Here is a 23,831-nt window from a genome sequence, read left to right on the forward strand (position 1 = left end):
ATCCGATGCGCGACTTTTTAGTAAAGCCGGTCCTTGATCAGTAGTAAATCTCCATCACGCAAGTGTTACCAATAGAGCAGCACTTACTACACAGAGCTGTAGTTCATTGACAAGCTGCGTAAAACCACGCAGACAAAATCATCAATTTCGCACACAGCTGTGAACAAAGGCTCTGCGTAGTGAAGTGCTGCTGAAAGCACACGTGTGATGGAGATTTACTACTGATTACAGGACCGGCTAACTATGGGGTTAGGGGCAGCTGTACCCTCGATTAATTAATGAAAATTTTAAATACAATGTAAATTTCGGTGTGCCACAAAAGATACAAGTGGCATATTTCATTTAGGGCTAATCATTAAACATAACTCTGTAAGAGGTGAATGAGTGTAAAGCACAAATCTGCCATAGCTATTTGCCTACTACTTTTAGGTCTAGAGTGGTGACATGATTTGATAAAAACAGTTTGTATTACTGTTTTATGCTATTAATATGAAAATGGGCATGTAATCAGAATGTGAATATTAGGTTTTGTAATGTCACTATTGTAAGTAAATGGTTTTTTTTTCATCTTATCATTCACAGAAAATGCTCTGAAAGATTGCACAGTGCATTAACAAAGCTACTGGGATATGCAGGAAGATTGTGGGCCACTTCTCCCATAGTTGGAAGAAAAGAGTGGCCTTGAGGGAAGCACCACGAGAGCTGAACCTCCCAGAGCATGCCATGGTGACAGACTGCTCAACACGATGGGGTTCCACTCAGAAAATGATAGAAAGAGTCCTGGAGCAGCAAAGTGCATTGTCCAAGGTTCTCTCTATAGACCGCAAAGTGCGACATCATCTCCCTTCATGGCAGGACCTGGAGATCTTGGAATCTGTAAACAAGGCACTAAGCCCTCTCCAGGACTTTACGGATGCCTTATCGGGTGTGAGTTATGTGAGCATATCTTGTGTGAAACCTGCTCTGCATCTTCTGAACACCTCAGTACTGGCTGAAGACGAAGCAGACGCTGACCTGACCAAATCACTGAACTCAAAAATTCTTAGCTACCTCAACAACAAATATGAAGGCATGTAGAACTTGCTAAACTTCACCAATTTCCTAGACCCAAGGTTCTGAACACAATACATCTGTGAATAAGAGAGCCAGACCTTAAAGGAACGAGCCATCTCTGAGTTGATAGTAAGTGAAACCAGAGTTTACCTTACTGGTAAGAATTCAACGTAACAAATTTCTGAAACATGCATTTTTTATTTGTTTCAGGAAATTTCCCAGCAGCACTCTGTAGCCCAAAGCACTGCAGTGATGGAGAATGATAGCCTGGATGTGGAAAGTCCACCTGCTGCTAAAGCCAAGAAGAAAACTCTGGCCAGTTTCTTCAAGGAAACAACATGCACAGCACCAAGAGCATCATTGTCATCCGTATTTGATCCCATGGCACAGTTTAGAGAAGCAGTGGCTGCTGAACTCAATGCTTACATTTACATGCCATGTGTAGACCATGGAGAAGATCCACTGAAATGGTGGAAATTCCACTAGGCTATGCAAACTAGCACAGAAATATCTGGGCATACAAGCAACAAGCTCTGCATCAGAGAGAGCTTTTAGCATTAGTGGAAATGTGTCGAGTCACCGATCCTGTCGGTGAGAAAGTGACTTTTACTGAGAAAGTGGTCAATCACAATTTAAGTACCCTCAATGGAAATATAGCAACTTAATGCTCTTCTGCTTTTACAGATTAGTATAACTCAGTAGATGAACAAAAATAAATGATTACAAATCATAACACTCAGTACACCAGTATTCACACTCAGTTACACTAACTAATGTGACCAGTCACCTGGCTGTATTAACAAACAAACTAAAATGCCGGCAAAAAACTACACTCGTTGCAGGCCTGTTTCACCACACTGTACTCACAGTTTCCGTTGAAGTGTCGCACCACAACATTGGTAGGGATAATACCTCTCAGTGGCTTATTGTCTCCGAGCAGCAGTCTCATGAGTCCTTAGCAAACCGATGCAGCTAAACACAGTCTTCTAGTTGAACACGTGTACATAAACGCTGCACTCTTTACTTAAGGAAGTTTACACAATACTTTCAGAGAACTATGAAAACAAACACCTTTAGAGAGAATTCTTAGAGTTGCTGAGGCTCACGGGCAGTGACCCTCGTCTAGGTCTTCTCTCCGAATACACACACACACACACACTCCACTTTTCTCACCAACTCCTTTTCTTTCTTCTCCTCTTTTATTCCCCACCACATCAGTAGTCCTGCTCAGGGATGGCTCCGATTGGCTACTAGGGATATTACACTTAAGCACGACCAATCTGATTCCAACTCAGGCTGCCATAAAACTAGATTGTGTGACCTCATGGTCTTCTAATACACTCTAAACAAACTAGGTTACATTTCACAGCAACAAATCAGCGCATGCGCTAACTCAATTTAAACCCAATGCATTTACAGTGTTAGAAACATCATTAAGGTTTTACCCAGGGCTACATGTTCAATGTGTTTTACATTAGGTCAACTGGTAATTCTAAATTGCCCATAGGTGTGAGTGTGTGTGATTGTGTGGCCCTGTGATGGACTGGCGACCTGTCCAGGGTGTACCCCTGCCTTTCGCCCAATGTGTGCTGGGATAGGCTCCAGCAGACCCCTGTGACCCTAATTAGGAATAAAGTGGGTGTAGAAGATGGATGGATAAATAATCTGCGAATGTTAAGGCACAGTTCCTTTATATGTGATGGCCCTATGGCATGTGTCAAAACCTTGGACACTCCCCCACTTGTAAAATCACATAATTAAGTAGTTAGTCATTAAATAAGTCATCAAGACTTGTTACTGAGGTCAGTTACTGACAGTAGGGACTGTCCACCTAAGAGCTACACAACACAAACATCAAATTATTCATCATTTCTTAGAAGAGAATAAACAGGCTGAGCTCTGCATGAACTTTCCCTTAAATTGTAGGATCTGCTGCCCTACTGCAGATTAGATGTAATTAAGTGTATTGGGGCAGGTGATAATCATTATAAATCAAAATAAATGTTTTTAATGAAGACACAGTAACATTTATGCAATCAGTCTTCATAATGGTAGTGAGTGTACTGTGCATCATGACATAAAACAGAACGAGTGGAAAATAATAAGCACCGTCTGAGCAATCAGAATCAAGCTAGGCAGCACTATGATGCAACAGCATTTAGTATATATAGAAAATTTGTATTGGTCATTGATATATTTAGATTATATTTCATCACTTTAATGTTCCTTGATATCTATTTAAGGAATCTCCCATAGAGACTGCAGAAGAGACAACTTCCCTCCTATCATTCAGTCAGAAAGAATAGAAAATGGAAAAAGAAAAAGCACATGAAACACCTCCTCATTGCTGATTAGAATGGGAAACCAGAGGTGTGCTCAGCTGTTTCTATATCAGTAAAAGTGAACATCCTGTCTTTGATGGGTCTAATTTTATTCTAGTGGTTCAGAGAAAGCGTAGGTGCATCACAGTAAACCAGAGGCATGGTGGGAAGGTTAAAGGGAAACAAACTCAATGAAACATTGTTCTATATGTGACGACATAAAGCAAAAACTATTAGGAATGAAAGTCTTTGAATTGGTTTCATAATGTCTGAGAATGCCACGTAAAGTTTCAGCTTAGCAAAGGTCGTATGAAATAATATGAATATGACCTTTAAAAAAATATGACTTTTAAAGCCAAAAGACTGGGAATATACTTATGAATTCAGCCATTTAGAACATCAGGTGGAAAAATAGCATCAAAGCAGTAGATGAATGTATTTTCCAGTGGCAGATCATCAGGGCCAGCAAGGCCTTCTCTCCTTCAACAGCAGTGATCTGAATCACTGACTTGCATTTTAATATGTTTAATATAATTTTCCATGAATGTATATTAAATTATTCCCAATAGTCTATTCTTTACATTTCATAGCTGTTCTCTTGGTTGTGCTGCTTCCTGTAGTGTATATTTATGATGAGTATTTATCCAATCATATTTCAGCCAGTGGCTGACATCATGTGTTGCCCGGCCTTAAGGCCTTCAGAATCAATAGTACAGGCGCCCGTAGCTTAAAATAAGTGGCAATGACACTGTTCCATTAACCAATCAGATTTCGAGTTGGCGTCACTGGGGCCATAGCAGGCATACGATTACGTGAGCAATTTCCTGTTCTTTGATTGGATAATTAACTAAATAAAATCTATATATTTTAACTCACAATGGCTGACAGAGGAGAAGAAATCGATTTGGTCACGGACATCCTTACAAATGCATTTTCAAGGCGGACTTTTCAAGAAAATCCTTTTGATTCTTTAAAATAGTTGGTAAGCTTTTTAAAGAACCATTTATGCTTTTGGGTTTTCTTTTTTTCTGGGTTTTCAGTTTGCCTTCATTCCAGATCCCCGGGGTGGGCTGTGTTTTTTTTTTTTCCTGCAGTGAAAGGAAACTTGTGAGAATGATTTGTGTAAATTTGTTTTTTTGCTATATGTAATGTAATTTTATTCATGTTCGCTACAAGAACCTGTGACACAACATACTGTTATACAGTGTTCTATATTCGCTGAGTCTCAGTTCGGATGCTGTGTCCTTCGGAGATTGCAGTTTGCTGCATACGGCTTTTTTGAGAAAAGTAACCATAATAAAATTGACTATTCCTTGTGAGGTGTGAAATACTGTAGACTAATTTCTTTTTTACTTTGTTATTTAACGGTTGATTAGTATCTATTGCCGTGGCATCATAATGATGCTATAGAGGTGGATTAATTCAGGAAGGACTCCAGTGAAGGCCTAGGTGTGAAATGCATGGCCCGCCACTGGTATTTTCTATATATTAATTAAATCTATAATGGATTCAGAAATTACGCTGATGCTCTAAAGCTCCTGGAGACACAATTGCACTTTTTTTTTTTTTACATAGAGTACAGTTATAGTGCACTTGATTATTTCATACACAGAAAGGGAACACTCTCCAGTGTCACAAAGATGAGGATGAGGTTACCTTCTGAGTCTCTCAAGGTTTCTTCCTCACACCGTCTGAGGGAGTTTTTCCTCCTCATCATCACCGCCTCTGGCTTACTCATTAGGGTTCAATTTTAATGAAATCTTTAAACTTTCAGTTTCTATAAAGCTGCTTTGAGACAAGTCATTTGTCAAAAGTTCTATACAAATAAAATTTAAATCAATTGAATTGTTATGAGTGTAATGGAAGTAACCCATCAAACAACCCCCTTTAATTCTTAGAAATTTAATTGCAGTGAATTACTTTAAAAAGTTATATGACTACCAGAAAAACTAGCACAATACTTTAGTTTTGAGTGGGTTGGAGAATTTCTTAGTCAGAATGGAAAACTGTTTTTCATATTTACATTCTCACTTCATATCCAAGTGCCATCTTGTAGCACAGGTGGGTTTCCCTATTGACATCAAATGCATGATTATGACCTAAAAAAAGAAAGAAGATGCTCCAGTTAATGTTTCCATTCATTGGTAGTGATTTAAATTTTTTATTTTAGGGCTGTTTTTCACAGCCTCTCTACCAGTTACCACTTAATTATTATAAACACACCCACCATGTTAAAAATAACACCTGCTCATTCATCCAAACATGCGGTACAATGGCACAACACAGTGCAATGTAAACAATCATGCAGGTTTGTTCACATCAAACATAAACATGGGGAGAAAATGTGATCTCATTGACTGACTGTAATATGGCTCAGAAATCGCTGATCTCCTGGGATTTTCACACACAACATTCTCTAGAGTTTACACAGAATGTTGCAGGGGAAAAACATTTCATGACAAGCAATTCAGTGAGGAAATTCACATTGTTGAAAGAGGACAGAGATCAGACTGGTTCAGCAGACAGGAAGGTTATAATAGTAACCTTGTGGTGCAATTGTGGTGAGCACCAAACTGCTGAAAAAGCATGGTGATGCTTTTCTGATCTTCAACTGCTCAGGTTTATCTGTTGGGACCTTGAGTGAGGTCCTTAACCCGCAACTGCTCAGTTGTATAAATGAGATAAATGTAAGTGGCTATGGATAAGGGCACTTGCCAAAAGCTTTGTGTGTGTGTGTGAGTGTGAGTGTGAGTGTGAATGAACGAATGAACAAATGAACAAACAAACGAATGAACGAACAAGCAAACAACCAAATGACGAATGAACAAACAAACAAACAAACAATCCATTAACTTAGTCTGCAAATGTGCTGGTCTCAGATTTTTCTACAGAATACTAAAACATAATGAGATTTCTTTAGATCATGAGGCAATATAGAAAACAAGCCTTCCTTCACAAGCCTAATAACAACGCTTTGTTTTAGATCAGTTAGTACCTGTTAAACTGGCTCGCTTTCAGACGGAGCGCTGAGAAACAAAGGCAGAAGGAAAGTAAACTAATCCAAAGTTACTGTGACTGGAGTCAAGTAATCCTTATTTTTGTGCTCTGGTAAACAGTATTCATAAATAAAACCATAATGTTTACTAATTTTAAAATGTCTTACCTCTGATTATACTTTTGACTTTTTAAGAGAGATTTTAATATTTATGTTCGTTTAATATTTATATTTCTATGCTCAGTTAGTTGTACAGTTAGCTGTTCATTTTGTACAGTTTAAGAACAGTCCCACACACATAATTAAGTCCACACTCTCAGTCTTATTTGGTTTTTCTATTGGCAGCATTAGGCAGGATTTATGATCATAGGTTAATTATCTGCACTATAAGAACTGTATTGTTAATACTAAATCCAGGTATTATTCTGGTTTAATATGTTCCTATGAAGGCAAAACTAAGATGCTGTTTTCACTCTTCAATACTGTTTTTAGTCCCCAATGTTCTTTGCCTTCTCATCTATATTCATCTGCCTTTTGCAACTCTCTGATGTCCTTTTTCAATGATAAAATATACAAAATTCATCTGCACTGCTCACCATCCTCCCTTAATAGTTCTTCTGAATCTTACCCTATTCCTTATCCTTTCTCCGCTTTCCAGTTTCCTACCAATTCAGATATTTCAGATCTTATACACAAGTCTAAGTCTTCTACTTGTTCGCTGGATCCGCTTCCCACTGTTCTGGTCAAGGCCTGTCTTCCCTCTCTGATTCCTCTTATTTCTGCTATCATTTGCTCCTCTCTTACTACTGGAATTGTTCCTTTCCCACTTAAAACTGCCGCTATTACTCCAATTCTGAAAAAGTCTGGTGCTGATCCTAGTAATTTCAATAATCTCCGCCCTATCTCCAACGTACCTTTTCTTTCAAAAATCCTTGAAAAATAGTTGCTTCTCAACTTCATTCTCATTTAACTTGTAATAACTTGTATGAACATTTCCAGTCTGGTTTTCGCCCTTTTCATAGCACTGAAACTGCCCTTTTAAAAATTACTAATGACCTTCTCATGGCAGCTGATTCTGGTTCAGTCACCATTCTTATCCTTCTTGATCTAAGTGCGGCCTTTGATACCATTTCTCATACCATCCTTCTTAATCGACTTATCTCAACTGGCATTACTAACACCCCCTTGACTGGTTTAAATCATATCTATCAGAGCGCACGCTCATCAAATTACACTCTTTTAGTTCCAAATCTTCCCCTGTTAACACTGTCCCGCAAGGTTCTGTCCTTGGACCTCTTCTTTCCATCATCTACCTTCTTCATCTTGGCAATGTCTTTCGAAAATACGGTATTCTATTCCACTGTTATGCGGATGACGCCCAACTCTATTACTCTAGCAAACCTAATGCTACCCTCCCTCCTTCCTCTCTTCTTGACTGCTATAATGAACTCAAATCCTGGTTTTCTTCCAACTTCCTCAAATTAAATAGTGAGAAAACTGAATTTCTTTTAATTGGTACTAAATCAACTTTATCTGAAATAAATACAGTAGCTTCTCCCTCTCTATTGACAACTCTATTGTTTCCCCTTCTACTCAGGTTAAGAGTTTGGGTGTCCTCCTGGACAGTACACTCTCATTTCAATCACATATTAATAACATTAGTCGGTCTGCGTATTTCCATCTATGTAATATCAACCGTCTTCGTCCTTCCCTTACACAGAATGCTACTGCTATTCTTGTTTACAATCTTGTTACCTCACGTATTGACTATTGTATCTCCCTTCTTTTGGGTCTCTCTCATAAATCTCTTCTTAAACTTCAACTGGTTCAAAACTCAGCAGCTCGTATCATCACTAAGACTCCTTCATTTCACCACATCACTCCGGTTCTGCAGCAGCTTCACTGGCTTCCGGTCAAGCTTCGCATAGACTTTAAGATTCTTCTTCTCACTTTTAAAGCTATTCATAATCTCGCCCCTTCTTACTTGTCTGATCTTCTCCATATTCATGTTCCCTCTCGTTCTCTTAGATCTGCCTCTTCTCTTCATCTTTCTGTGCCTTCTGCTCGTCTCGCCACCATGGGGCAGAGGGCTTTCTGTTGCTCTGCTCCCCGGCTCTGGAACTCTTTACCTCCAGACATCCGTAACCTTGACTCTCTATCTATCTTTAAATCTAGACTCAAGTCTCACCTGTTTAAGCTTGCTTACTCTTCCTAAATCTTACTTGCCCTCTCACACAGTCAGAGTCACAGTCTTCTGTATTTGTTTTTTGTTATTGTTGCTTGTTTTTTGTCGTATTGTTTCTATGTGCTTTGTTTTGTAACTCATTGTTTGGTGTCCTTGGGTGTTGAGAAAGGCGAATAAAGGAGAATAAAATGTATTATTATTATTATTATCTTAAAACCGTTTGGCACTATCAGTTCATAAACACGCTTAGTATCAGTTATTTTTCAGATGCTTATCTTAGGAGCCTCATGAGTTCCATTGCGTCTCGATCACCTCAGATGAGAGTCAATTAAATAGTTCCACTGTGTCTACTCTGCTTGATCCACTATCAAACAGACAAAACTCATGTCACAGCCCATGCTGGAAAATAACACCCAGATGCTGGGGTTAAGCAGAAACTTCAGAAAGGTAGAAGATTTTTAACAAGTTGTACTGAACATTACAGTTTAGTCCTGAACTTTCATCTGTCCCTGTGTGCGCCAATATTTTCAGTCTGGACCCGTAAGCTATTTCTCTGTGCCACTTTAAAGAAGCATTTGACATCTGTCTTAAAGAGGCTGTATAATGTTCTATTTCTCTGCCTCATCTTCTTTTTAGCGAAGTTGACAGGCATTTGCTAAATAGAGGGTGGTACTTATAGTATATTATGGCAGGTATGGCTACCTGGGAGGCAAAATTCCTTGTGTTCCATACTCCTTTAGGGGTAATCGGGGTTTTGTGCTGGTGACGTGGATATCACATGGTCCAAGAAGCTAAGGTGTATAGTTTTGGCTTTCAAAGCAGGCAACTGAGTGTTTCCTTCCGCACCCAAATTTTTACTTTTTGTTGTTGGAATGTTGATCCGCTGTGGCCAGTTAACCATGTTCGGGCTACCGGAGCTGGAGAAGATAAGTAGCAGGGAGTTAATATAAGCTGACTGTATAGAGTTCTTACTAACAGCTGTTTCTTAATTTCCCCTCCTGGCTGGATAGAAGCTGTGGGCTAAATCGATTGGTCGGCTGACCTTATGATGGTGGAGCTTCCTTCCTTACCTTGTGCTGTCATTCACTCAAGGTGTCTTCGAGTGTGTATTTTGTGTGCTCACTTGTGGTGTGCCATCCAGTCCTCTCCACCCATTAGAGCAGCCCTTGGCCATCGTGATAAGTCCCAGCCTGTGCCCTGCTTTAGAGATTGTGACTTGGCATTTGTCTGGCATACAGCTGACAGATCAGCATGGAGGATGAATTACAACAACCTAAGGATTTACTGTTACAGTTTAAGGCAAACAATGAGAGGCTATGCCAAAAACAGGCTGCTTTTCAGGCAGGTTTTAGTGTACCTATCCATTCTTCTGAGCCAGTACCTAATGTTCCACCTGGTCCTACAAGTGCTACTGTTGTAGAGTGGCTGGTGGTTGTTCATAGGGACGTGTCCCATGTTTAATAGGAAGACGGGCATAGGTGTAGTCGAGTGGATAGAAGAGGTACAGACATTGTATTTGTGCCCACCATCTGTCTGCCACTGATCAGGCCTTTTTTATATTTGACAGTTAGAGATTAGGTATAATCCTAGCACAGAGTGGAGGGATCCAGCCAAGGTTTTTGCTATTTGACAGTTATATGGCTGTGCTCAATCCTATATTTCTCTACAGCAAACATTCTTTTCCAGGCAGCAGCAGGGAGTGGAGAGTTTACACGAGTTCTCTTTGGCCCTTATGACTTTGATGGAGTGAGTCAGGGAGTGTGCACCTGATCGTATGCCCAACATGGAGGTTTTACTCCACGACCAGTTTGTTGAACATGTTGGATAGTGAACTCTGTAGGGATTGAAGCAGTTTGTCCATCAACAACCCACAGCTATATTGATAAGGGGAAGCCATCCAGTGGGAGAGGGAGGGGTCGTCTGGGAGAACCAGGGGCCATAGTTATTCCCTTATATTAGCCTATGTTTGCAGAATAGTATGCAGGTTAGCTCACTCCAGTCAGTTCAGTAAGATCTGAGTTGGCAGAATTGCAAGAACTGTTGAAACGGCAGCAAAAAGAGTTTAACCAGCTTTCTCAAACTGTGGCTGCCCTGCAGTGTCCTGTATTGTATAGTCAGCCCCCCATTCAACCTTCAGTCATGCCAGTGGCTACAACATTGGGCAGCCAATGGCCTGGCAATTCCTTATATTGGCTACCTGGAGTTGGATGTGTTTGTAAAGGACCCCCCTGGGCCTTCATCCTCCACCCCTGGTAACTCAGGGATGAACATTATTAGTCATTGTTACCAGGAGTGGCCTCTTTATGCCCTGTTTGGGTTATCTAAGGTTGGGATCACTGAAGTGCTTCTTTACCCTCATATAGTCCTGGGTTCTTTAAATAGTGTCAGGCCTGGTGTCATGGAGGTGAGGCCTATTACAGAGACAGTCTCTGCTCAACTAGAAACAGGCTTTGATATCGAAATCAAGTATAGGTTGCAGCAGCATGAAAGCGCCTGCCCTTTACCAGCAGTATATGTCAGGTTCTAGCTTAGGCACAGGTCCTTATAAATGAGTGGTTCTTTAAATTTAGGGTGCTAAGCTATATCGACTCAGACCAGGAGAGGTGTTTTGAGAATTCCCTAATAGAGCAACTTTGTGTTTTGTATGGGGTAGCTAAATCCCGCCCCACACGGCTGGTAACAGACAGTGCAAGCGTTTTAATTTTAGGACTCTCCATAACCTTTTACGCACTTTGCCAGATTCACAGAAGAGGGACTGGGCATTTTGCATTCCACGGAATCTTTTCTGCTATAACACCACACCCCATTAAGGAACTGGTGGGTCCCCATTTTTCTTAATGTTTGGACAGGAGCCTCAGCGTCCTATTGATTTCCTCCAGGGTTGGGTTCATTATTCCAGGGGAGGTGCAGGATTGGGTGGCAGAGCACCGGGTCAGAGTTCAGATGGCTTTTGAGGGTACTCGTGACCGACTGGCTCCTGCAACAGGCAATGAGCAATGAGAACGAGAGGTGCCATTGCAGGTGGATCAGTTGGTTTACCTGCGGGCTTGTGACAGTAGGGGTCACCATAAGATCCAGGAAAGGTGGAGCTCTGTCGTCTACCAGGTACTTAAGGTTCCTTCTGGTGAGGGTGAGTGGTTTATACCTTTATAACCTGTAGTCGATCTAGAAAAGGTAAGGCATATTCATCATGACATGTTGTCTTGTCATCATGACAAGTCAGTTCTGCATCCCTTGGGTGCCCCAATAGGTGCCCTCCTCAGCAACATTGTTAGGTGATTTCTCTAGCTTTTTGTTTTCTTCTGTTTTTTTCTGGGGGGGTTTCAGGAGGCGCTGCGATAATTGAGTTTCAATTCAATTCAATTTTATTTGTATAGCGCCTTTTACAATGGACATTGTCTCAAAGCAGCAGTTTCGTTTTCTTTATTTCATATTCGATATTTCTCTTAGATGTTGGGTTTTCAATCGTGCTGATTATAATTTGTTTGTATATTGTTATTTTTTGCTTTATTTTTTTTTTCTGTGTCATTTTCTCTTCTGGGGTGTTTGAATAAATGTGCTTAGCTGATTTGACTGATCAGTGGGAACGAACCTGTGATGTCTAGTTTGGATAACGTTGTAAATTCATAAAAACTATTTCCTGAGGAGAAATACCCTAGGTGGCATTGTTGGTACTATAAACACTCCTGCAGAGCTGTACCCTTTTAATTAGTCTTTCTCTGCCCTGCTCTTGCCACATGAAGTAATGGGAACAGTTGTTCTTTCACATCAAAACATTCACACAAAATATTTTTATATAAAAACTTTCCAGTCTGGTTTCAAACCTCATCATCGTACAAAGTAAAGGTGACACATGGTTTGCTGCTTACTGTTGATTCTGGAAATTGTGTTTTTGTAATCTTACTATTTCTGTTCATCTGTTAACACTGTGAGTCAGCGAGTGTCGTAAACACACTGTGGGCTTTAATGGGTATTATTGAGCTGGTTTAAGTCCTGTCTTGGTGATTAGTTAATTAGTTAATATGGGTATTTCATATATCATTTCCCATAAAGCACAAGTGTTTTGACGATAGCAACATCTGGTTAGAAGTCATTTTCTCCAGTCTTTACAGATCTATAAAGAAAATCTATAAAGTTATTAAATAATATTGAAGCATTGGCACAATGTGTTAATTCAATTCAATTTATTTTTTATAGCGCTTTTAACAATGGACATTGTCTCAAAGCAGCTTTACACAAGTATTGAAACAAAGAAGAGAGTTTAAGTTATTTGTCTTATTATTTGTCTTTGTAACTATTTGTCCCCATTTTATCCCTAATGAGCAAGCATGAGTCGATGGTGGCAAGGAAACACTTCCTGTGATGATATGAGGAAGAAACCTTGAGAGGAACCAGGCTGAGAAGGGAACCTTATCCTCATTTGGGTGACACTGGACAGTAAATAATCTAAATGTAAATAAAGTTCTTTCTACAACAGCAACCAAGGGCTCATGAGGCCCTACTATACAGTTATGTTGAACTGTATATTAGATCAGTTTTGATTAAAGTTTTAATCATCATCATTAATTTGTTGCCATGAGTAGCTTTTTTCATGTCTTAAGTAATAAGTAAAACTTAAGTAATAAATAAAACTTCCATTCAAATTCCATTCAATGTTTAAAATGTTAAATAATGAAACTCTGAGGAGGAGTATGTATTAGAAAGTGTACAGAAAACAATGATTTTATGATTTTTACATTAGCACTGATGCCTGCAGGTTTAGAAATGTCTACAAATCAGCCACTAGAAGGCAATAGAGACTCATTTCTCATATTATTTTTCATCTGACTCATTTTTCAATATATTGTTTCTTATCTAGGACTGTCTACTGTCAGAAATAGTAAAACAATTAATCTATTGAACTGCCTGCTATTATTTCTATTGAACTACTGCTGCTTATTTTCCCTTATATATAAGTTTATCTTATGTATGCACGTTGCACATACCATATTATTTATTGTCATTACATTTATATTTATGTTTATTTGTTTTTTTATCTACATACATGTATATACTATATATTATAGATGTTTATACATATATATTATTTATATATTTTTATAATTATTATAATATATATTATTATTATATTATTATTATATTATTATATTATATATATATATATATATATATATATATATATATATATATATATATATATATATATATATATATATATATATAAATAAATAATGCATTATATTATTATTATTTATGTTTATATTATATACATACTTTTACTTTATATATTTTTATATACATATATATTTGTATATGTATATCCGATACACAATTGGCTTTACATAACTATTGGTGTTTTTCATAATTTATCATGTCTTTAATTAATGATCGTTTTTATTCTTCCAATTTTTCTCTCTCTCTCTCTCTCCCTATATATATATATATATATATATATATATATATATATATATATATATATATATATATATATATACACATATATATATTTTTTTATTACCTATATCCCTATACTTTTCTTGTCTACACACTTTAAATTCTTTCTTCAAATGTAGGACAGTCGTAAAAAGCATTTCACTACGTCATATTGTGTATGATTTTGTATGTGACAAATCAAAATTGAAATTGAATTTTACTTTGCTCTGAGACAATAAATAAATAAATAAACAAACAAACAAACAAACAAACAAACAACTGTAACCTTCATACGATTACATTCTCATATAAGTATAGTGGTAAACGATTCAGTGTTGTGCTCTTTAATAGCCACAAGAATTTGTTTTATCAGAATTTCTTTGTTAATGTTCCTCACACTAATTTGTCTCATTAGAAATCCATGGATTATTTGTAACAGAATTACAGAGTTAAATTCTCACAAGCTAAAAAAAAAAACTATTTTATTGGATAATATGCTCACCTGTACACTTGCTTATTTATACATTTAATGTATTTAATCAGCCAATCATGTGGCAGCAGCACAATGCATAAAATCATCAGGTCAAAACTTCAGGTAATATTCACATCAAACATCAGAAAGGGGAAAAATGTGATCTGTGGCTTTAACCATGGCACGGTTAAGGGTGTCAGATGGGCTGATGATCTTGTCAGATTTTTTTTTTTTAATTAATTCAGTTCAATGTTATTTGTAAAGCGCTTTTAACAATGGACATTTTCACAAAGCAGCTTCTAAGAAATATACCACTTTCAGATAAAAATATTAAATGTACGAATTAAAATTCCAAACAGGGTGATGATGGTAAAAAAAAAAAAAAAAACCTTGAGAGGAAGAGGAACCCCTTCTCATCACACTGGATACTGTGATTATAAATTATTTCCTTTCTACATCTGTCTACTATACAGTACAGTATACTCAACTAAAAAAAAAAACACTTTAGTATTGCTGTGATCAGAAAAGTATCTCAGAGCACACAGTACATCAAACATTGTGGTGCATGAGCTACAACAGCAGAGGACTACATCAGGTTTCACTCATTTCAGCAAAGACCATGAATCTGGCTCAAATAGACAGACTCAATTCTCCAAATGGATTAGCTCCCATGTATCTAGCCAGTCTTCTGACATGTTACAATCCACCACGCTCCTTAAGATCACAAAACTCTGGACTTCTGGTAGTTCCCAGAATATCAAAGTCTACAAAATGGGGTAAAGCATTTTCGTATTTAGCTCCTAAACTTGTCAGGAATAGCCTTCCTGACAGTGTTCAGGGCTCAGACACAGTCTCCCAGTATAAAAGTAGATTAAAGACATATCTCTTTAGCCAGACATACACATAATACATCCCATAACCTTGTGCTCCAGTACATCTGATTAAATGCACATTATCATCTAGTGCTGCTAATATTATGAATGGCAGCTACGCTAATTCCTTTCCACCTGTTCCTTTTTTTCTACTCATCCCGAGGCATCTGGAGATTGTGCCAGCTTCAGTAATCAGAGGCCAACCATGCGAGGATCCTGAGGCATCCAGAGATGGACCAGCTCCAGCTGGGTTCTGCTTCGTGAGGATTTGTGTATATCAAAGCAACGCTGCCAGCCCTATGTGGACTTAGAGGACAACAACAACCTCCTAATTAATACACACACTAACATTCTACATATGCTGTATTGCATCACACTGTACATAACTGCAGAAAGGACATTGTTCCTATCACACCCCCCGTTGTTTAGAATAATTTATAATCACACTCTCTGGAGTTACCCAAATGAGGATGGGTTCCCTCAAGGTTTCTTCCTTATACCATTTAAGGGAAGCTTTCTCACTAGGGATGTTTTTGTCTAACATCTAGGATTTTTTGCACTATGTCTTTTGTTTCTTATTTCTGTAAAGCTTCTTTGAGACAATGGTCATTGTTAGAAGTGCTATACAAATAAAATTGAATTGAACTGAACTGAACTGAAACTGGAGAGTGGAAAAATACCAGTTGATTTTTTTCTATCCTAATATTCATCTGTCCAGTTTGGATGATTCTTGGTTTAAGATATCCTCATCTTCTTGGTTCTTGGCTGACAGGAGTGAAACCTGATGTGGTAGTCTGCTTTTTTAGCTCATCCTCAGTCATCCACAGTCTGCTGTTGTAGCTCATTATTTCCTTCCTGGCCATTTCCTGTATTCAACAAGTGGTTTGCAACTACAGAACAAACTCACATGCTATGTTTTTTTGCACCATTCTTTGTAAACTCTAGAGACTGCTTTGTGTGAAAATCTCAGGAGATCAGCAGTTTCTGAAATATTTAAACCAGTTCATCTGGCACCAACAACCCTGCCACGATTAAAGCCACAGAGATCAGAATTTATTCTTCTTTATTCTTCTGTTTGATATGAACATCAGCTGAAGCTCTTGACTTGTATCTAGGTGATTTGCAGATTAGACAACATTAGGTGCACCACAATGAATTGTATTGTCACTGCATTCTGTACGCCTCTGACTTCAATTCGGGAACGTGACATCACAAGGATTTCTTGGATCACCCCTCTGTTGTTGGGTGTATCTCAAATGATGAAGAGGAAAACTATAGAGAACTTTTAAAAAGGCTCAACAACAGAGGACAACAGACATGTGACAACAACCATCAGAAAAACCAAGGAGCTTGTGGTAGAGTTTTGGCACAGCTAAAGAACCCAGACTCCATCACCATAAGGGGGAGAGAGTGGAGATAGTGGAAACCGACAAGTTTCTACAAATACAACTCAACAATAAATTGGACTTGGACATTACTGAGGCCATCTATAGGAATGGACAGAGCAGGATTTTGTTTAAGGAAAGAAGTTATCTTAACTTCTGTGTTGTCTTCTCTGCTGTGGTGTGCTGGCAAGGTGTAACTGGTGGTTTCATTAAACTAGGTAAAGCTGGAAGAGGAAATTAAACCATGTGAAGGCAGCAGCTGTGATGAGAACAACAGAATAGCTGAAAGCTATCATGGGTAATCTTTCTCATCCTCTCTACGATGAGCTGAGCAGGCTTAGAAGCACTTTCAGCCACAGATACATCCAGCTGCAGGTGGAAAGTTCTATCTATCTATCTATCTATCTATCTATCTATCTATCTATCTATCTATCTGTCTGTCTGTCTGTCTGTCTGTCTGTCTGTCTGTCTGTCTGTCTGTCTGTCTGTCTGTCTGTCTGTCTATGTGCAGTTTACACCCCACTTGCTGAATCTTCAACATATAATTATATATACTATACAATAATTGAAAAGAAATAAGAGGGATCTTATAAACTACATAGTTTTTTATTTAGTTCTGTCCTGAATAAACTTGTTCATGTTTACACAAGACACATTAATAACCAAATTTACAGAAAGCAACCAGTTCAGAAGTTTCACATCCCCTCGATTCTTAACCCTGTGTGTTGTTACCTGGATGATCAGTGACTGTGTTTATGTTTAAGTTCTTCATTAGTCTCTGGTTTGTCCTGAACAGTTAAACTTTCCACCATTCTTCAGGAAAATCCTCCAGTCCTGCACCGTCTTTACTTTTCCAACATCTTCCGTATATTCGATCCCTTTCAAACAGTCTTTTCACACTGAGGGACTCGTACACGACTTTGACAAAAGCTGCAAACATTCGCTGAGGATCAAGTAGGAAACATGATACATTAAGAGCCGGGTTGGGGGTGCGTGTAAACTTTTGAACTGGATGACTGGTGTAAATTATTACTATTTTGTTAATAATAATAATAATAATAATAATAATAGTAGTACAGAGAGAAAGAGAAAGAGACTCATATATATATATATATATACCTACCGATTCAATAGAAGAAGAAGAGGAAGAAGAAGAAGAAGAAAGTATACAGTATTCTTTGATGTTACTTATTCATGCTATTGTGTCAACTTGAATTTCCCCGTAATCATATCTCATATCATCTGTACCACATGAAAGTGCAGGTGTACCTAATACACTGAACAGTTACTGTAGTTAGAATAGAATAATGTAGTTAGAACAAGGATTCTGCTCTTCTAAGTTTCATTTCACCAAATTATTATTATTAGTATGTACAATAATACTGCATTTCTTTGCAAGGAGACAGCTAAAAAAAACAGTGGTTGTTGAATCAAGGAAAATAGTTCACAGATTTAAACACATGATAAAAAAGTAGGACTGGAGGAAGTGAGTGGTCAATTGTACTCTTTGGGAAATTATGTGCCAGTTAAGTTCATGTTTTGAACATGTGTGTGTGTGTGTAAGAGAGAGAGAAAGAGAGAGAGAGCAGTTGTACGACCTGTAAATTGTGCAACATGTCAGATGTGATGGACATGATAAAAGGTCAAGATAAAAATCAAAAACAGGAAGCCACAAATCTTTATCTTGCACAAATATGCTGACTGCTTATTAATATGTATTCAGATTCTTTTTCACGCAATCTTATCTTTATTCTGAAATGACATTATTGACAAAAAGGACCAGTTTTGACTGTTTTCTCAGAATTTCCTTATTACTCCTGACAGAAAGCAGGTTGCATCTTTAAGTCACTGCAAATGCAGGGCTGAAGGGCTGTAGTGTGTTGAAGGAGGAAGTGGTTTTCTCCACAGACTGCAAGTTAATATCAGAGAGCTCACCATACCTGCACTTCAACTATCAACTTCATCTGCAGGTTTATTTATGGGAAAATATTTGATCAGACAGGTTTGCAGTTCATTTAGATTAAAATGCAGATCTGCAAAATGTGTAAAGGCTGCCGTGTCTGATTTAATGTTTTAATATTTATTTCTGATACTTTCCCATCCTCCAGTTTATTGAGGCAGTTCTGTGTTGAATTGGAGATATGTTTGATTCATTTTGTTCAAAGCTCTAAAGATGACTAACATGCTAAACTTCCTGACAGTGCCATCAAGGACTGAGATTTCTATAAAAAAAAAAATCCCCATATCATCAAAGATCCTTTTTTATTTCACAGCCCCGCTTTATCTTGCCAAACATGCTGATTATGTGCGTAACCAAAAGGTTGAATGTTGCTTTTATCATGATGAACGCTTCAGGTTCAATTTCAGATGTTGATCATTTTGTGACCTGCTCTCAGGAAGGACTTTGTTTGCGAAACCCTTTTAAACAGCCAATCATAACGGAGTATAACAGTTAAAGTAGATGAAATAAATCGTGTTTTATATCTGTGAACTTGGGGATCTTTTACAGCTCCAGGACATAAAATAGTACATTTTCTATATACCTCCTTACTGTCATCCCACCCTGTACTGGGTTAATAATTAAAATTTATTGTATATCTCATCAGAGAGAGCAGTCATGGTGCTGTACTAGTAAAGAAATTACGTTGAATAGAATTGAAAAAGATTTCAAATGAATTAAATTTTCCTCTGCTTTTACATCGTCCTTACTGTGATGTGGGACACTGTGATTTCGGCCAATTTCATAATCACTTTTGTATTTCATACACATTGCCTGATTTATGCAAGAAAGGTAACACAGGACTTCTTGGAGACTCAGTAAATCAAAAATGATTTTTTTTCCCCCCCCAGAATTTGTGCATTTGAAAAGGAAAAAATATTGAAAGAAACTAGCTCTAATGGGAATTTGTTTGTTGGAATATTTTGTTAGAACAGTTACGGTGTGTAATGTTTATTTCATTCAAGCAGTCAGATTCATTTATGAAATGTCCCAACAATTCTGTTATTATAAGCACAAAATACACCACCCAAGTGACAGTTTTTAACCTGAAGGGTACAGTATATCCCCCCCCCCACCCCCCACCCCAATAACCCAACCCCACCCCCCAAAGTGCAGCATGCCTGGGAGGGAAATGGACCAGATATTGAGGGAAAGGTTTTCATCCATGCTGTAAGTCTCACTTGCTGAAACTGTGTTCTAGAGCAACCACCATTTCCTCAATCCAGCATAATATACTCTTTCTAATAAATAAAACCACCAAGGAAGAAGTATGATTGTGGAGAGAACAAACAAACCAACACATTTTTGCACAGCACCTAGTGGCAGCATATCAGTGCCTGTTTTGCAATCAGCTTGTTGCAATATTTAAAGAGGAAGGAACATGCATACGTGGGCATGAAGGTTTTCTTTAACCCGCCTCTAATGAACACTCCCTCTAACTTGTTTCTTATACCAGCTCCTGCTTTCTTCACACCCCCCAATCTAACAAATATACACTGTGGAGTATATCTCTCCTACCTCTGGCTCATGTAACATCACTGTCACTGTCCACAGGCAGACTGCTACAATTACAGGTAAGCATTACATAATATTATGACATGATCTCTGCAGAATTTAAACCATATTGTGTTAAGAAGTCAGGGAAATACTAAACGTGAAATACGTGCGAGTGTATGTAAGCGTGCTAAGGTGTGTTCTTACACACAGTTTTGGATGGGTGTGTAGACAGGCGCTGAAGAGCAGGTCCTTTCCACTGAAACTTGTTCTAGCCTGAGGTGGAAAGGGTTAGCATTCCTTTGAGGAAAAAAGAACACACACACACACGATTGTAGCAATTATAGAACTAAACTTGGTTTTATTTATGCAAATAAAAAAAATTCAAGCTTAATTACAAATACCTTTTTTTTTTAAAAAAAAAAAAAGGTTTGCGCAGGAAAATACTACATCTTTGCCCAGGATAGCTGCTGTTTATAGTGTAGACAGGATGGCTCTACAATAATATTGACTTGTGCTCATTCCAAAACAGATTTTTCTGGACATCTTCAGAAATTAAGGGTTAGTGAGTTGTAAATGTTTTATCTTTATAATATTTATCTCTATATTTTATTGTTTCACACTAAAATTGGAGAATCAAATTTACATTATTCTCATTCTCTAAATGCTTATCTAGTATTATTGATTCCCTTTAAAAAAACAGTTTTTATATATATTGTTTTGTCCCTGGGTCCCAATATGTTGTTGCCAAACTGTAATCTGCTGTTCTATATCAAAAGACTTTAGGTTTATATATATACTCTATGTATATAGTACATTTAACAGCCAACAAGAACTGGACCTATTATTACACACACACAACAGCTCCCTGAAATAAGTCTTTTCGGAGGTAAAGCCACAACCCACAGGACATGAATTACGCCATATCCTATGAGAAAATTTCGACCCTGCACAATATCATTAACAACTTCTGCTAAAAACGGGAATTACAGAAGGACTCAGTGCTGTTTTTTTTCTTTGACGGGCTTTAACAAATATTAATGTGTCAGTGAAGATCATTCATTCATTCATTTTCCTGTCACAGTGGATCCTGAGCCATTCCTGCTAACACTGAGCACAAGGTGGGAAAAGTAACCCCAATCAGGACCCCGGTTCAACTCATTACACTGTTCACACACACAGCAGTAGTGACATTTAAAATAAATTTTGGCCTATAGTGTTTGTGGAATTGAGGGCATTGGTGGCTCAGTGCCAGGTTTTTCACCTACCATGAGGAAGCAATGCCCAAACCCCAGCCACTGAATGCAGTGCCAGTCCCAGGCCCGGATAAAAATGGGAGGGTTGCGTCAGGAAGGGCATCTGGTGTAAAAACCTGTGCCAAGTTGTTGTGTGGACCAGTTGGCCCACTGTGGTGACCCCTCAAACGCAGAGAGCAGCCAAAAGATCAACTGTTTGTGGAATTGGAAAAGCCTCAATGAATTTAGAGCTTCTTGTCTTGACTTGATTCCTGTTGAAGTTCCACAGCTTCTCCTTCGTTCAGAATCATTCTGCACGTGTACTACCCGAGTTCATACCTTAGATGACTTGCTACATAGAAGATTGTGCTTCATGAGCATAGCATAGGGCATGAGCTTCAAGGTATGAATACTTTAGGCTCTGAAAAGTTGACATTGTATTGTTTAAAAAACATTATAATCCTTAATGATCCGTTAACAAAGAGAGCATGTTACCATGCCATCTGGCAATGTTCCAATCGTGAGTATGGGTTTAGTCACACTCAGGTATAAGTAAAGGAATGAGCCAACCTATTGTCTCTCTTACTTTCTTTGAATAAGCAACCACAGACAACAAACATATCCAGTATTCAACTTAAGATGTTGCCTGATCATTTTAGAGGAATTAAAAAAATGTAATTGTAATGCCAAAAAATGCCTGATATCATCTCCCCACAGATATCCAATGGATGCAGGACGGGTGTTGCAGATGATAGTGACGGTGTTGATCTTCGTGGTGGGTGTAACTCTGAACGGTATGGTGGTTTGGGTGTTGGGATTCCGCAGGAGGAGAAGAAGTGGATCTATAGGAGGTGAAACACAGGGTGCTGGAAGCTTCCGGATATACGTTGTGAACCTGGCTCTGGCTGACCTAATGTTAATTATGCGCACACCTCTCATGCTGGGCTATCTACTGAATGACTTGAGCTGGCCCTTTGGACAGCCTGTGTGCCAATTAATTATGTTCCTACGCTGCCTAGGATTATATGTAGGGGCCTTTTTGCTGAGTGCCATCGCACTGGAACGTTGTTTGTGCATATTACGGCCTGTCTGGGCTCGAATGAGAAGGCCTCGCTGGGTGGTGCCACTTGTCTGCATCCTGCAGTGGGCATTAGCTTCTGTGCTCTCTGTGCCCTACATTACAGCTGCCGGACTGATCACAGATACTATCAACCGGACCCACTGTATAGAGAAGGTCAATGGAACTGGACAAACAATGCTGTTTGTGGTGGAGTCGGTGGCAGGTTTCCTGCTTCCACTGGTAATTTTCTTATCCTGCAACCTGGCTGTAATTGTTACCGCAAGAAGAGCCGAGAGCGGGCCATCAGTGACCAGCACGCCTGTCTCTTCCCCTAGTTCCCCTACTGGATCTGTTTACACAGCACAGAGGCTGACCCGCCTCTACCGGATCCTCTTCTTCACCATGCTCCTGTTTCTCACTTGTTGGGTGCCGTACTTCACCTGCCGCTTCCTCAATACACTTACTACTGGCAAGCATGATTGGAAAAGCGTTAATGACGGAGCAAAACAGGGCATATACGTGGCACTGTTCTTTGTGTACATCAAGAGCGCACTCAACCCAATTTTGTACGTGTTTGCTGCTCGCGGACTGAGCCGCACTCTCCGTGACTCGCTGCTCTCAACCATTGTGCGAGTCTTTAATGAGGATGTGTCCGAGTCGCTGCGTAGGAAGTCCTTGCGGAGAAAAGACTCACAGATTTAAATACGAATTATTGTTCAACGACTGATATTACAAAACTTTGCGCACTCTTGAGAAAGCTGTGGTCAAAACTAGGAGAAGTGAAACCATTTCCTGAAAGGAAGTCTATCTGGCCAGCTCAGGACGAAAGAGACATATGCAACTCAAATATTATGTACTGGTTACTTGTAATGGTGAACTCTTAAGATTTTCCTAATACTCCTCAAGCTGCAGAGTCAAGATTCAGAGATAATTATTAAGATATCTTCATTGCATTTATACTTAACAGAAAATACTGCACATCTGTTGAAAAGAAAGTAGCTCAAAGACATTTATTGTCATATTAATAAAAAATCCAGTGTACAAATACTGGAGATAATGGAGATATCTTCGAGATATCAGCTGTGGTCAAGGACAGTGGTACTAGCATGACAGATGTAGCTTTGGAACCTTTGTGTACAGTTGAGGAGATGACAGATCTGGAAAGACTGAAGGACTAAAGCCCTGCTGCACCGGCTTCTCTGAGTAGAGATGTGACAAGGGCTAAAATCCTGCAAGATTTCATCTTTTTAAGATAATTAAGTTTATTTTAAAGTGTAAGATGTTGCACTATTGAAATGTTCCAACTTTTTTATGACAGAAATTTCAT

At 38.6% G+C, this 23,831-nt stretch overlaps 1 protein-coding gene across 2 annotated transcripts; it reads left to right on the forward strand.

The window, feature by feature from the left end:
• Window positions 1-20,152: 20,152 nt before the first annotated feature.
• Window positions 20,153-23,715, forward strand: LOC131347083 (C5a anaphylatoxin chemotactic receptor 1). Of its 2 annotated transcripts, none has more exons than XM_058380945.1 (2): window positions 20,153-20,289; window positions 22,162-23,715. In XM_058380945.1, exon 2 carries the CDS (start codon window positions 22,169-22,171, stop codon window positions 23,204-23,206), a length of 1,038 nt encoding a protein of 345 aa, XP_058236928.1. In that variant the 5' UTR covers window positions 20,153-20,289; window positions 22,162-22,168; the 3' UTR covers window positions 23,207-23,715. The 2 variants fall into 2 exon arrangements, with proteins under 2 accessions (XP_058236928.1, XP_058236929.1); XM_058380946.1 differs by lacking the exon at window positions 20,153-20,289 and adding an exon at window positions 20,333-20,770.
• Window positions 23,716-23,831: the final 116 nt, after the last annotated feature.

Source organism: Hemibagrus wyckioides, linkage group LG26, assembly GCF_019097595.1.
Source record: "Hemibagrus wyckioides isolate EC202008001 linkage group LG26, SWU_Hwy_1.0, whole genome shotgun sequence".
Lineage (NCBI taxonomy): Eukaryota > Metazoa > Chordata > Actinopteri > Siluriformes > Bagridae > Hemibagrus > Hemibagrus wyckioides.